Below are 13,474 nucleotides of genomic sequence, written 5' to 3' on the forward strand. Positions count from 1 at the left end.
AGATCACGTTTCAATCTGCATACCTTTCCTCGATTGTTGTCAGAAGAAAACCCTGGTGGAATGCCCATGTAAACCTCTTCTTCGAGTTCCCCATTGAGGAAGGCATTCTTCACATCAAGCTGTTGTAAGTCCCATCCAAGGTTAACTGCATAAGATAATAGTACTCGGACAGTATTCAGCTTAGCGACAGAAGCAAAGGTCTCCTGGTAGTCTATCCCATATGTCTAAGTAAATCCTTTGGCCACGAGGCGTGCCGTATACCTATCCACAGTTCCATCCACCTTCTGCTTCACTACAAAGACCCACTTGCATCCAACAGTTCGCTTCCCTGGTGGAAGAGTCATAAGCTCCCATGCGTTATTTTTTTTCAAGGCGTCCATTTCTTCCATTATAGCTGCCTTCCACTTTCCATCTGTAAGGGCTTTCTGCCAATTTTGAGGAATACGAACAGAAGAAAGGGAGGAAACAAATGTACGAAAGGATGGAGACAAAGATTCATAAGAAACAACATGAGATAAAGGATGTTGAGTGCAAGTTCTCACACCTTTGCGAACAGCAATGGGGAGATCCAAAGAAGAAGTATTACCAGGTGGAGAAGTAGGTTCTGGAGCTGGAGTTGGCAATTGGACGGGAACAGGTGTCACAGTGGATTGAAGCTCCCCAGTTCTGGTCTTATTCCTTGAAAAAACCTTCAAATTTGTCATATCAATCCTTCGCTGAAATTCACCAATGGTTCTCTGGACTGGGGTGACCTCCCCTTGAGTAGGAATTGTAGAAACCTCCCCCTGTGCAAGACCATCTCCCCCTGAAGGAAAATGGGGAACCTCCCCCTATGTAGGAATATCTCCCCCTGACATAGGGGGAAGGGTAGGGGTAGGCATACTAGGAACAGTAGGGACAGCAGGAGTAGACTCCTCATAAACATGCCTAAGAGGGGGGTCTACGGTCAACACATCTTCACTAGAACTCTCCCCGTGAAGAGGTGGGGACGAATAATACGAGAGAGTTTCCTGAAAAATAACATCCATATTGACCATGGTACGGCGGGCAGGAGGATAATAACACTTGTACCCTTTTTGAGTGGGAGAGTAACCCAAAAATATGCAGCGGAGACTACGGGGCTCTAGTTTGCCAAGAGATCTAGTATCCCTAGCATAACAGACACACCCAAACACCTTAGGTGGAACAATATAAAAGGAAGAGCCATGTAAAAGCTCAATAGGGGACTTGGAAGCAAGAACCCGAGTCGGCAGCCTATTAATCAAATAGGCTGCAATAAGGACAGCATCCCCCCAATAAAAAGAGGGAACAATACGGGCAAACATTAAGGCCCGAGCCACTTCCAAGAGATGGCGATTCTTCCTCTCAGCCACACCATTTTGGGCTGGGGTATCAACACAACTGGTTTGGTGTAAAATGCATGGGCAGAAAGGTATCTTTGGAACTGACCTTCCATATATTCTGTCCCATTATCACTCCTCAAAATTTTTAGAGAGGCATTAAACTGGGTTTGGATCATGTTAAGGAAATGCTGAAAACAGGAGAAAACTTCACTCTTGTTATGCATGAGGTATACCCAGGTGAAACGGGAATGACAGTCAATAAATGTAACAAACCATCACTGGACATGAAGAGAGGCCTTGCAACTAGGTCCCCACACATCAATATGAACTAAGTGAAATAGGGAAGAACTTCTTTTATTAGATATAGGATAAATGGAGCATGCCTGTTTGGCCAAGACACAAGGCTCACAAAAAAATTCTTCCTTATTACAATCTTTAAACAAAGTGGGAAACAAAAGAGATAAAGTGCCCAAGGAGGGGTGTCCTAACCTAGAGTGCCATTGGTGCAATTCAGAAGAAAAAGAAGATGGCTGACATAATCGAGATGGTAAAGTCTGTTGTGGTCCATCATCAAGGAGATACAATCCACCATGCAGCCTACCCGATCCAATCGTCCTCCCCGAGTCCAGTTCCTGAAAGACACAATGAGTAGGAAAAAAAGTCACTTTGCAATTCAAATTCTTAGTAATACTACTAATAGAGAGAAGATTAGTAGTAAATTTTGGAATGTGCAAAACAGAGGATAGAGTAAATGAAGGGGTGCAGCTAATGGACCCCTTGCCTGAAACAGAGGAGAGGGAACCATCAGCCACCCGAACTTTATCTTTGCCAGAAGAAGGGGAATATTGATGAAAAAGGTTAGAAGAACCTGTCATGTGATCAATGGCACCGGAGTCTATAATCCAAGGAGCGGAGACAACCGATGCACAGTGACCAGCAAAAGGAATACCTAAGTGGGCAAAGTGGGAACCTGATGGTGTAGAGTAGGCGGCAGGAACAGATGTAGTGGAAGACTGTAACATACGGCGGAGAGCCTGGAACTCCTCCTGGGAGAAACTATTGTCAGCAATGGGTGCCGGAGCTACACTTTCAGTGTGATTGGCTTTGTTTTTAGGTTTAGCACGGCCACGTTTAGCCTCAAAATCAGCCAGCTTCCCATGTAATTTCCAACACTGAGCCTTAGTGTGATATAGTTTATTGCAATGTTCACACTTGACAGGCTCCTTTGAAGGGGCAGCAACAACAGCAGTAGTAGTGGTAGTAGCAGTAGAGTCAGATGAAGTGCCTTTAGAACCAGCAGCCTGTAGGGCTGATCTCTCAACAGAGGTACCCATCATCATTGCAGCCTGACGTGCTTCTTCAGTGAGAACATAAGAGAAGGCTTGCTCCAATGTAGGGAAAGGCACCCTACCAAGGACTTGCACACGTATGGGATCATAATTAGCATTAAGACCAGCCAGGAAGTCATAAACACGAAACTTATCCACGTAGGCTGAATAAGCAGTAACATCAGCAGCTGTAGTGGGCTGAAAGGGGGCATAGTGATCGAATTGTTGCCACAAACTTTTGAGGACAGCATAGTACTTAGTCACTGACAGCTCCTTTTGGGTAGTAGAATGGAGTGTCTTGCGAATGTCATACACCTGTGCATCATTCCCCAATTGGCCATAAGTGCCCTTAGCAGCAGCCCATATTTGTGTGGCTATGTCAAGAAGAAGATACTGGCTGGAAAGGTCTTGTGGCATGGAGTTCAAGATAAAAGACATAACCATATCATCATTGGCAGCCCATCGGGTCTTGGCTGTGCCCTCTTCAGTAGGTATTCTGGTATATCTTTAACAAAGGAAGATAGGTTCGGTGCCTACTATCCAAGGGGCTTCATCCAGTGCACGGGACTTGGCTTCATCAGAAAAGAATTTGAAGAGGAAAACTCCAGAGTCAAGGAGGTGGACTTCAAGCAGTCCAGCTGCTTTCCATTGTTTGGTTAGAGAAGCTTGGATGATGTTGAAGGAGGGACGGGTGCCCAGGAAGTGACCAACTAAGCAAGAGGACCATTTAGGGAGTTCAGGGGAGAGGATGAAGGTTTGGCAGAGGGCAAAAGGTACTCCATTCTCATAGGAGGGTTTTGCGTAGAAGAGGGAAGTGTCAAAATGGGTGGAGGGTAATTGTTGAAGCAGGGCTGCCCAGTTTTTGGGACTAGAGGTGGTAGCAGTGGCGGGATGAGCATTGGAAGGTGGAGCAAAAAGGGTAGGGGAAGGCAACAGAGTGGGAAAAGGGGAGGCAGGGTGGGAAGGGGAGATAGTGTGGGAGGGTTTAGGGTTAGGGTTTAGGGTTCAGGGTTTAGGGTTCAGGGTTCAGGGTTCAGGGCTCAGGGTTCAGGGTTTAGGGTTTAGGGTTTAGGGAGAAAGGACCAAGAGGAAGCAATAGAGTCAGCAATGCGGGAGGTGTTGTCTTGCTAAATGTAGGTCTCTAGAAGGGCGTAGAAAGAAGAATAGGTGGACTTGATGAGGGAACGAATTTCCTGATGCTTAGCTAGGGAGTTGAGACCCTTGACATTCCAAATGAAGCCTTTAGACATTAGCACTAGAGAGGGAAAGGCATGGTGCGCACCGGAGGGGTGTTGCGATAGCAATGATGAAAGAAGACTAGAGCCGGATCGCGGATGAGAGGCCTGTTGGGGGGGGAGGGGGTGAACGGGTGGGGGGAGGGGCAGGTCAGAACTAGGGGGGATAAGGGGGGAGATCGAAAATGAAGGAGAGGAGATGGATCTGGTAAGGGATTGGGCGGGGGGTTGGGGAAGAGTTTATGGTATAGGTGGGCTGGAGGTTGGATGATGGGCAGGTTGTAGGTGAAAAAAGACTGGACCAGGGTTATAGGAGAGAGGATAGAGGTGGGCTGGGAAGAGATTGGTTGCGTAGGGGTGGGAAGGGTAGAGATGGGCTGGGTTAAGAGGAGCAGGGTAGGGGAAGTAAGCTGGTATGGGAGAGGGCTAGGGGTTTGGGCCAGGTTGATGGGCCAGAGGTGGGAAGTGGACTGGGTCGAGGCCAAAGTAACAGAGGGAGTAGATGGGTATTCTGTTAGATTGGGCCTTAAAATAACAGAGGGTTCGTGGGCTTGGGGCGAAGGCCCAATAGGGGGGGATGGGATTGGGCGAAAGTCTAGAAATATTAGGGGTTGGAAGAAGTGGGGGTAGAATAGGTAAAGAAGTGGTTAAAGAGGGGGGTAAAATGGGAAAGTCAGGGGCATAAGTGCGTGAAGGGGGGTAAAAGCGGGGGAGGTCTGAAGAGGGGAAGGTTGCAGGAGAAGAGAAAGTAGGGGAAAGAGGAGTAGCGGGAGAATGGCAATGGGGATTTATCATCAGGGTATCAACAGGGACACCTGTAAAAGGGACGAGCTGGTTGTAGGAGCTGCAAATTGGCCGAGAGGGGGTAGGTGGGGAACCAATTTCCCTTCCAAGCATAGTGTTGGAAACCGTGGACAGATGTAGGGAGGTCAACGTAGCCTCGTCAGGGGAAGATCCGGGCCTAGAGATCACTCTCTGTTGTTCTTTAGCGGTTGCAGCTTGCTCAGGGATTGAGGAGTCAGACCACTGCAGAGGAGATCGGGTTTAGCACTACATTATCATGTTAAATATTTGCAGGTTAAGGTCAAGGTCAAGGTTAAGGCTAGCTCGACCCTGGATGGCGAAATAGGGTTAGGGCTAATCAGGACCAACCCAGTAGGCACTAACCAATTAGGGCCAATCAGGGCGGGCTTGGATTAGCTTTGGCCCGGGTAAGGGCTAGGGCCAGGGCCAGGGCCTATGCCTCTCCCTAAAAATAAATAACAAAAGAGAAAGGATAATTTGTCAAGTAAAATAAATACGGAAAAAAAGCCTGACTAGTAAAATAAGGAAGAGATATAGGACTATAGGAGAGAGAGAGAGGAGATATGGCCATATGGGACGCATATTATAAGTTACAACTGTCACTTGTACATTCCGTTTCTCCCACAACGTTTTTTTTGGTAAGAAAAAGATTTATTTAAGAAGAGCAGATTACACTCCCACTCATGACCCCCTGAGGGGAAGCTAAGCAGGGATAAAAAATGGGCTAAACAGTCCTACCCGCAACGGACCGTGCCCTCCTGGGAAGGGCGTCTGCAATAGTATTTGCCGCCCTTGGAATAAACTGGAAAGTACAGTCATCAAAGTAAGAGACAAGGAAATGAATGTCCTCAACAATTGGTCGAATAGATAGGTGTGATGATGTAATCGGCTTACGTATGGCTGAGACGAGCGTTTGGCAGTCACTCTCCACTCGAAGCTTCAGGAAACCCTCCGAGATGGCCTCCAGAAGACCTTGCCGGATCGCTAAAGCCTCTCCAACTAAAGCTTTGCTGAAACACTGGGGGTCAGAGATTGCAATCCGACAGGTGCCAGTGTGATCCCAAATAAGGTAGCCTACTCCACTTCGACCACCGTCCTCTGAGAGAGAAGCATCGCAGCTTAGCGCAAAGGTGCCCACAGGGGGTGGCGCCCAATGTACTGGTGTAGCCAGGCCTGCCACATATGAAGGGGAAGATAGATTTTTAGAAGCATTAAGGAATTCCCCGCGGGCCATGTGAGCCCTTCCAATCACCTCCTCCGCTGTCCATGTTTTCCTACTAAACAATAGATCATTCCTTGCATTCCACAAGTGCCACAGAATGAAGGAAATTAGAGTGCGCGTCTCCCCCACTGCTCTTTTACCCTGTGATGTAAATGCAGACCACTCTTTAATCCACTGATGCAACTGAATCTCCTCACCATCCGACACTCTATGAGATAGAACACTACCAAACCAAACCCTTCGCGCAAATGGGCAGGTAAGCAAGATGTGCTCATTGGTCTCCTCTGCTTGGCCACATCTAGGACACATACTATCCACTGGTATTCGCCTCTAGTTCAAAGCCATTGCAGATGCAATCCCATTCGCACAAGCCCTCCAAATGAAAGATCTAATTTTTGGCAGGGTATCGCAAGTCCAGAGAGCTTTCCAAACCTCCTTTGGTGTCTCCTCCCAAGGACGTGCCTTTGAAGAAGAAGCAGCTACCCTCTGATTAGCAGCCTTAAGATCACTGAGGTGATGATAAGCACTTTTTATTGAGAAATCACCATGCTTAGACACACCCCAAATTTGCCGATCTTCGATATTGAAGTAACTCAGCTGAATTTTATAAATTGCAGCCCTATCAGTGGGGTGGAAAAAACGATCGATCACCTCCTTGTTCCAGCATCTATTATCGTGGTCAATAAGTTCCTCAACACTCTTCAAGGGGCACTCCATCATCAGCGGGAATTGAGGTTTAAAAAATGGACCACTTGGAATCCAGTTATCTCTCCAAATATCAACCTCATGCCCCGACCCAATCTGCCACAGAAGACCCGACTGTAGTACCTCCCTTCCAAGCAAGATGCTCCTCCAAGCCCATGAGGGGTTGGACCCCAACTTAGCCTCCATGAAAGAGCAATTAGGAAAGTAAATACTTTTCATTAGTCGGGCCCATGAAGAGTCCGGTTGGCTCCATAACCTCCACGCCACCTTAGATAACAAGGCTTTGTTATGTAAAGCCGGGTCTCTGAAGCCCAAACCACCCTTCTCCTTTGCTTGGCATAGCTTGTTCCAAGAAACCCAATGTATCTTCCTTTTCTCCTTTCCATCCCCCCAATAAAACTCTGCCGTCGCTTTTCGCAAATGGGTGTGGTGTGTCTCAGGCAATTTAAAATGTGATGAGGCATAATTTGAAAGTGAGAAAGCAACCGATTTCATCATGATCTCCTTACCAGCATGGGACAACAAACGATTCTTCCAACCTGCAAACCTGTCTCCAGCCTTGTCATTGATCTCCTGGAATAACTTTGCTTTTGAGGTTCCAAAGTGTGTTGGCAACCCCAAGTACTTGCTTGGGCCCTAGCCATATCTAACTTTCAATATACAGGAGACCCAACGCCTGAACTTTAGGGGCACATTAGGGCTGAAAGACAGAGAGGATTTCTGGAGATTGACAGCCTATCCACTTGCCTTACAATAGATGTTCAAGCACTCCTTCAAATGACAGACTTCCTCCAATCTCATCTCAGAGAACATCAGGCAATCATCAGCATACAACAGATGAGTAATAGGTTGGGATCTATTACGCACCCGCACACCTTTCACCATGCCTTCCTGCTCCGCCCTTGTAACAATACAACTCAGTGCCTGCGAACACAGAATGAAAAGAGCTGGAGACAAAGGGTCTCCTTGCCTGATGCCCCTAGTTGGCATCACCGAGCCTCGGACTGCACCATTAATCAAAAGCTTGTAAGACACTGTACGAAGACACGCCATCACCATGCGAACCCACTGATCCGAGAAACCATACTTGCACAAAACCTCATCAATGAAAACCCACTCCACCCTGTCATATGCTTTCCGCATATCCAACTTGAGCGCCAGGAACCTTTGTTTGCCTTTCTTCTTCTTATTGATGTAATGAAACAATTCATGGGCTGTATAGATGTTGTCGGAGATAGACCGGTCTGGAATGAATGCCGATTGTGTAGGAGATATTACTGATTCCAGGACACCCTTCAGTCTATTAGCCATAATTTTTGTGATGACTTTAACTGCTACAGCACATAGACTAATGGGTCTATACTGATCTGCACTCTCAGGGTTAGCACATTTTGGTACCAAACATAGTAAGGTCTCATTACAGTGAGCTGGTAAAGAGCCCGAGATAAAAAAGTCATGAACAAAAGAAAATAAGTCAACATAAGTGAAGTCCCAAAACTTCTGAAAGAAGGCTGAGGGAAGGCCATCAAGGCCAGGGGCTTTAAGGGGTGCCATTGCAAAGAGAGCTGCCTTCATTTCCTCCACTGTAGGGGCCTTACAAAGATTTAAATTCATCTCATCCGAAATAGAAGGTTGGATGGAATCAAGAACAAATTTCAGGGCTTCAGGGTCAATACCTTCAGAAGCAAAAATCTGCCGGTAGTAATCCTCCATTTCTCTATACACTTGGTCCACCGAGTCCATCCATTTTCCATCAGCGAGCTTTAAACGCAGAATGCGATTATGGCTCCTCCTCTGGATAGTAGACATATGATAGAACTTAGTGTTCTTGTCCCCCTGTGTCAGCCATGCCACCCTGCTCTTCTGCCTCCACATCTCCTCCTCCCTCTCTAAGGCCTCATTTAACTGTCGAGAGACTTCCACCTCCCTGTTCTGTGAGAAATCCGTCACTGGACCTCCCTGTAAGTGTTCCAACTCCATTTGCAATTCCCTAATCGTAGTTTGCAGGTGCCCAAAAACCTCCTTATTCCATTCCCTGAACACCCTCTTGCAAGTTTCCATCTTCTGAAAGAGTGCTTGGGAACCCGGTTGCTCCACTGGCGAAGCCCAAGCTGTATTGGCCATTGGTTTACAATCCGGATGGCAGAACCACATAGATTCAAATCTAAATGGACGGTTGGCTTTAAAACTTCCCCCCTCCGAATCGATGATCAATGGGGCATGATCAGAGTATAATGAAGATTTGACCATAACTGCCACATCAGCATATGAATCCCTCCAAGCTGGGTTTGCAACAGCCCTGTCCAGCTTAATTCGAATATTGGAGTCACCTTTACGCCTATTTGTCCATGTAAAAGAAGGCCCATGTGATTTCAGGTCCATCAACTCACATTCATCCAACATCTGCTTAAACTGTAACAAGTCGCGCGAGCCCGATTGAGTGCCTCCCTCCTTCTCATGCCATGAGAGGAAGGAGTTAAAATCTCCGTAACACAGCCATTCCTTCTGCCTCCCAAGACCGAAGGTAGTGATCATGTCCCAAACCTTCTGCCTTTCCGACCTAACCGGCTCCCCACAGACCGAGATCATATAAAAAGATTTCCCATTCTGCTGAGACACCAAAGAATCTATAAAATGTTTATTCGCTGCCAGATTTTCCACCTCAATACCATCACGCCAAAACAAAGCCAAACCACCTGAAGCCCCCCTTGAATCCACACTATAACTGAATTGCATTCTCAACCTTCGCCGAACTCGCTCAATCTGTTCTAACTTACTTTTGGTCTCAACAAGAAATATAATGTCAGGTTTCTCCGAGCGAGAGAGGAACAGCAGCGATCGAATTGTCGGGGTCCTCCCCAACCCCCGACAATTCCACGATAGGATCTTCATTGTTCCCATGGACCTGCTCCCCAGCTTCCACGGGTGAAGAGTCCTTAGCAGACTCCAATAGATCAGCATCATGTACATTAAGGTTTCGGTAAGCACCAGTCTCCATGGCCAGACGCGGCCTCTTTTGGTTCTCCTTCACTCCATCCTGAATCATGTATTGTTGGGATTGGATACTTGGCCTAATTTGGGGAACAGTGGATTCAGACGTGTCCATGAGAGTAGTGTTATTTAGGGAAGAATTTGAATTGCATGGGGAAGTGGGTGGGTCCGTTACTGTTGGTAGAGATAAGTGCTTGAGTTGATTTAGGGTCGTGTGGTCAACAGCTTGATTTGTGGCAGCTGATAAATATGGATTTAAAGTGGAGGTATTCGGCAAGTGGGGCAGGAGAGAAGTTAAGAGGTGAGAGATATCATGGTTATGGAAAGTAAATGGATGGGCCACGTTGGAAGGCTGGTTCATAGCCGGATTGATTGGGGTAACCGTAGAAGGAGCGGGGGAATGGGGAGTGGCATAATTACCTGGGAGTAAATGAATAGGGCCACGTGAGCCGTTGTTTGCCGTTACCTCCTTACCCTTCGCTGACGCTGTACCCACCAGGCCACCCTCCTGGCACCTTCCTGCCTGGCGCAATCCACCACCGCCGGAGCTGCCGTGGATGGTGGTGGAATTATTTGGCCATGCTCCCCAATCCGGCGGCCTGCAACTTCTCCAATTGTCTAGGCAGCGGCATCAAACCCCTTAACGTCGGTCCAAAACTGCATATTGGAACTTCAGAACACCCCGAGCCCGGAGTGCAGCCATGGTTTGCACAGTGTTGAGTCTCGGCTTCAAAGAACTCCGCACACCGCTTCATCTCATGATCAAGCTTACCACAGAAATAACAAAAGTTGGGTAACCGCTCATACTTCACCGTCACCATAGGTTCCGCACCCCGTCAAACAACATGACTTGGGAAGTGATACATCCAATATTCACCGGGCCAACCAACGACCGCCACGTGTCACAGACGACCGGCCCCATAGCCAAGGGGAACGAACCGGAGTCCCAGCCCCACTCGGGGGTGGCCACTACTCGGGCGCGGCCACACATCCGGGGCGCAGCCTCACCCAGGCGCGGCCTCCTCACCCAGGCGCGGCCCCCTCACCCAGGCGCGGCCTCACCCAGGCGCGACCTCCTCACGAGGGCGCGGCCTTCTCACCAGGCGCGGCCTCACCCAGCGCGGCCTCACCCAGGCGCGGCCTCACCCAGGCGCGGCCTCCTCACCCAGGCGCGGCCTCACCCAGGCGGGGCCTGCACCCAGACACAGCGTGGGCACGTGAGGTGGGGGCCCCCCATCTACGACCCTTCGTATCGCTAAGACTCATGTCACTACCAGGACTCTAGACCGCCGCTTAGAGGTCACGTCATCCAGACGGATTCAAGCACCAAGGACGTTATCACCACACGCAGGTATCTATCCACCAAGGATCCTGATGCCACCAGGACACTCCCTCCCACGGGGAGATGGCCAATCAGGATAGAGCCCCGTTACCCCAGGGCCTCTATCCACTCAACGGCACAATCGTCAATCAAACGGGGACTCTCCACACCGCCATATGCTACTATAAAAGGCAAAGGTACACAACCCCATAGGGGACAGCAAAACTCATACTGAATAATCACTATTCATCTGTTTGCGCCAGGAGATCTAACTTTGGCATCGGAGAGCCCTAGGCCAGGACCACACCGGTTCTCTCTGATTGACCCCTTTGGTCCACTTGCAGGTGACGGCACTCGCAGGACCGCTCGACGATTTCTTGACGCAACAGATTGGCGCCGTCTGTGGGAACGACGCTAGCCATTACAGCTACTAGCTCGCTTCCATACTCATTCAATGGCACGAAGGAAGACTACCACCACCAACAACGGAGCAAGGAATGGATCACCACCCCCAGAGTGCTCTCGCCGCAGAGCCAACGACAGGACCATGTCCCTCGGAGGAGGAGATCCCCCTTAATGACCGATTCGTGATCGCGAGCCCAACAATGACGAGGCCAACGATGTGGTGGTGGAGGTGACACCGACCCCAATGCTCCAGCCATCGTGGGTCGATCAACGACCGCAACGCGATCCTCGATGAACAACGACTCTTTCGAGAATACCTGGCGCAGCGTGCGACATCTCACCGTCGGAGGACTTCACCAAAGCAAGGGTGGAGTCCATACCTCAACAAGAGCCAAACCCTAGGAGATCATCTCCCAGGCGCGAGATCGAGAGACTTGCGCGACAGCAACCCCCACTCCGCGGGGGGAGCCTTCCCAGTATCCCAGGAGAACAAGAGACCTCTCGCCACGGTCGAACGTGGGAGGACGCCAACACCCAAGGCGAGGGTGTCTAGCCCGCAGAGATCGGTCGGAGGTCCGTGTTCGACGGACGACCGGAAGAAAGTCACATACCACGACGGCCGGACCTACAGAGAAGAAAGCCCCTCACCTTCACGACAGGGTTCATCACGGCATGACCATTCACCATCCCGCCAACACTCAAGGTGGGAGGGGACATCCAGGAGAGAACGTGAACGGGGTCGCAGCGAACGTCCGGCTAGGCGTGGGGGGCAGACACGGGATGAGGAGCTCGATCAAAGACTCCGCGACCTGGATGAGAAGCTGAAAGGGTTGAAGAAGCAGACCAAAGGCGAGACACATTCCATACCTGGACAACACCCCTTCTCGGCAGAGATCATGTCACCACACTACCTTCCAGGTTTTGACTACCCACCTTTGAACTCTACGGTGGTACCACCGACCCTAATGACCACATCAACTACTTTAATGGCATGATGACGTTGTATGGGGGGTCGGACGTGGTATCCTGTCGGGCATTCCCTGCGTCCCTCAAGGGAGCAGCCACATCATGGTTCTCCAGGCTACGACCGAGATCTATAGGCTCGTTCGCAGAGCTATGCGAGCAGTTCGTCACCCGCTTCCAAAGCAGCGTCAAGCAGAAGAAGACCACCGTCAATCTACTAAACGTGGTACAGAACCCTGGGGAATCTCTCAGGGAATACGTTACCAGGTTCACCAAGGAGTCCCTGGAGGTTCGAGACTTGGATGACCAGACACAGCATGTAGCCCTAGCAGGAGGTATTAGGGACCTGGACTTGATCAAGGACCTGGCACGTCATGAGACCAGGACTATGAAAGAGCTCCTGGAGCGGTGCAACGAGTTTGCAAATATGGCCGAGGTACTACAAGCTAGAACAAAAATAATCGAGGCCAAGCCACAGGACAACAAGAGGTCAGCACCTGATGACCGCAACGAGAGTAAGAGGTCGAGGACAGAGCGCCGACAAGAGAAGAGCGACCGCCCATCTAGGAGGACAGACCGCCGCCCAGAGAGAAGCGAGAGGGCAAGCACCCCTGAGTTCACACCACTGAACACCACCAGGTCCCAGATACTCATGCAGATCTAGGACCGTGACCTACTCCATTGGCCACGACCCATGCTAGCAGCGCCAGAGAAGCGAAACCCTAACAAATATTGTCTCTTCCACAAAGAGAATGGGCACGACACAGAGGAGTGCTATCAATTGAAGAGAGAGATAGAACAACTGGTAAAAGCAGGAAGCTTGAACAAGTATGTGAAGGGGAGACGTGACAACCGCTCAGGCCAAGGAGATAGAGGTCGCGACGGAGACAGAGTGGAGCCGAGACGAGAAGAAAGAAGAACAGATCGAGAGAGAGACCTCCCAGAAGAGCGGAGAGATGCCACAGAACCTAGTGGCACCAAGGGACCTCCTATCCTCACCATACTTGGAGGACCAGGGCAAGAGTCCACCAGAAAAGCTAAAGCTCATGCCAGGTTCGTGGGAGTGGCAGAGAAGCCCAAAGCAAGATAGCCAGGACCGAGGCGGTGATCTCCTTCTCGGATGAAGACCTGGAAGGGCTAAACTTCCCGCATGAAGA

The 13,474-nt window shown here is 49.6% G+C and overlaps 1 protein-coding gene across 1 annotated transcript; it reads right to left on the reverse strand.

Moving 5' to 3' along the window:
• Window positions 1-5,434: 5,434 nt before the first annotated feature.
• LOC122647964 lies at window positions 5,435-6,649 on the reverse strand. The gene is made up of 2 exons (XM_043841251.1): window positions 6,365-6,649; window positions 5,435-6,262 (listed from the first exon to the last, which is right to left on the reverse strand). Exons 1-2 carry the CDS (start codon window positions 6,647-6,649, stop codon window positions 5,435-5,437), a joined length of 1,113 nt encoding a protein of 370 aa, XP_043697186.1.
• Between the last annotated feature and the right edge of the window lie 6,825 nt (window positions 6,650-13,474).

This window comes from Telopea speciosissima, unplaced genomic scaffold (assembly GCF_018873765.1).
Source record: "Telopea speciosissima isolate NSW1024214 ecotype Mountain lineage unplaced genomic scaffold, Tspe_v1 Tspe_v1.0302, whole genome shotgun sequence".
Taxonomy (NCBI): Eukaryota; Viridiplantae; Streptophyta; class Magnoliopsida; order Proteales; family Proteaceae; genus Telopea; species Telopea speciosissima.

Bases quoted from the DNA above. Each gene is read 5' to 3' on its own strand.
- LOC122647964 (XM_043841251.1), bottom strand. From the start codon at position 6,649: ATGGAGTGCCCCTTGAAGAGTGTTGAGGAACTTATTGACCACGATAAT. The intron at 6,263-6,364 runs GTTTGGAAAGCT...GCTTTGAACTAG, and splicing joins GGGAGGAGACACCAAAGGAG to AGGCGAATACCAGTGGATAG.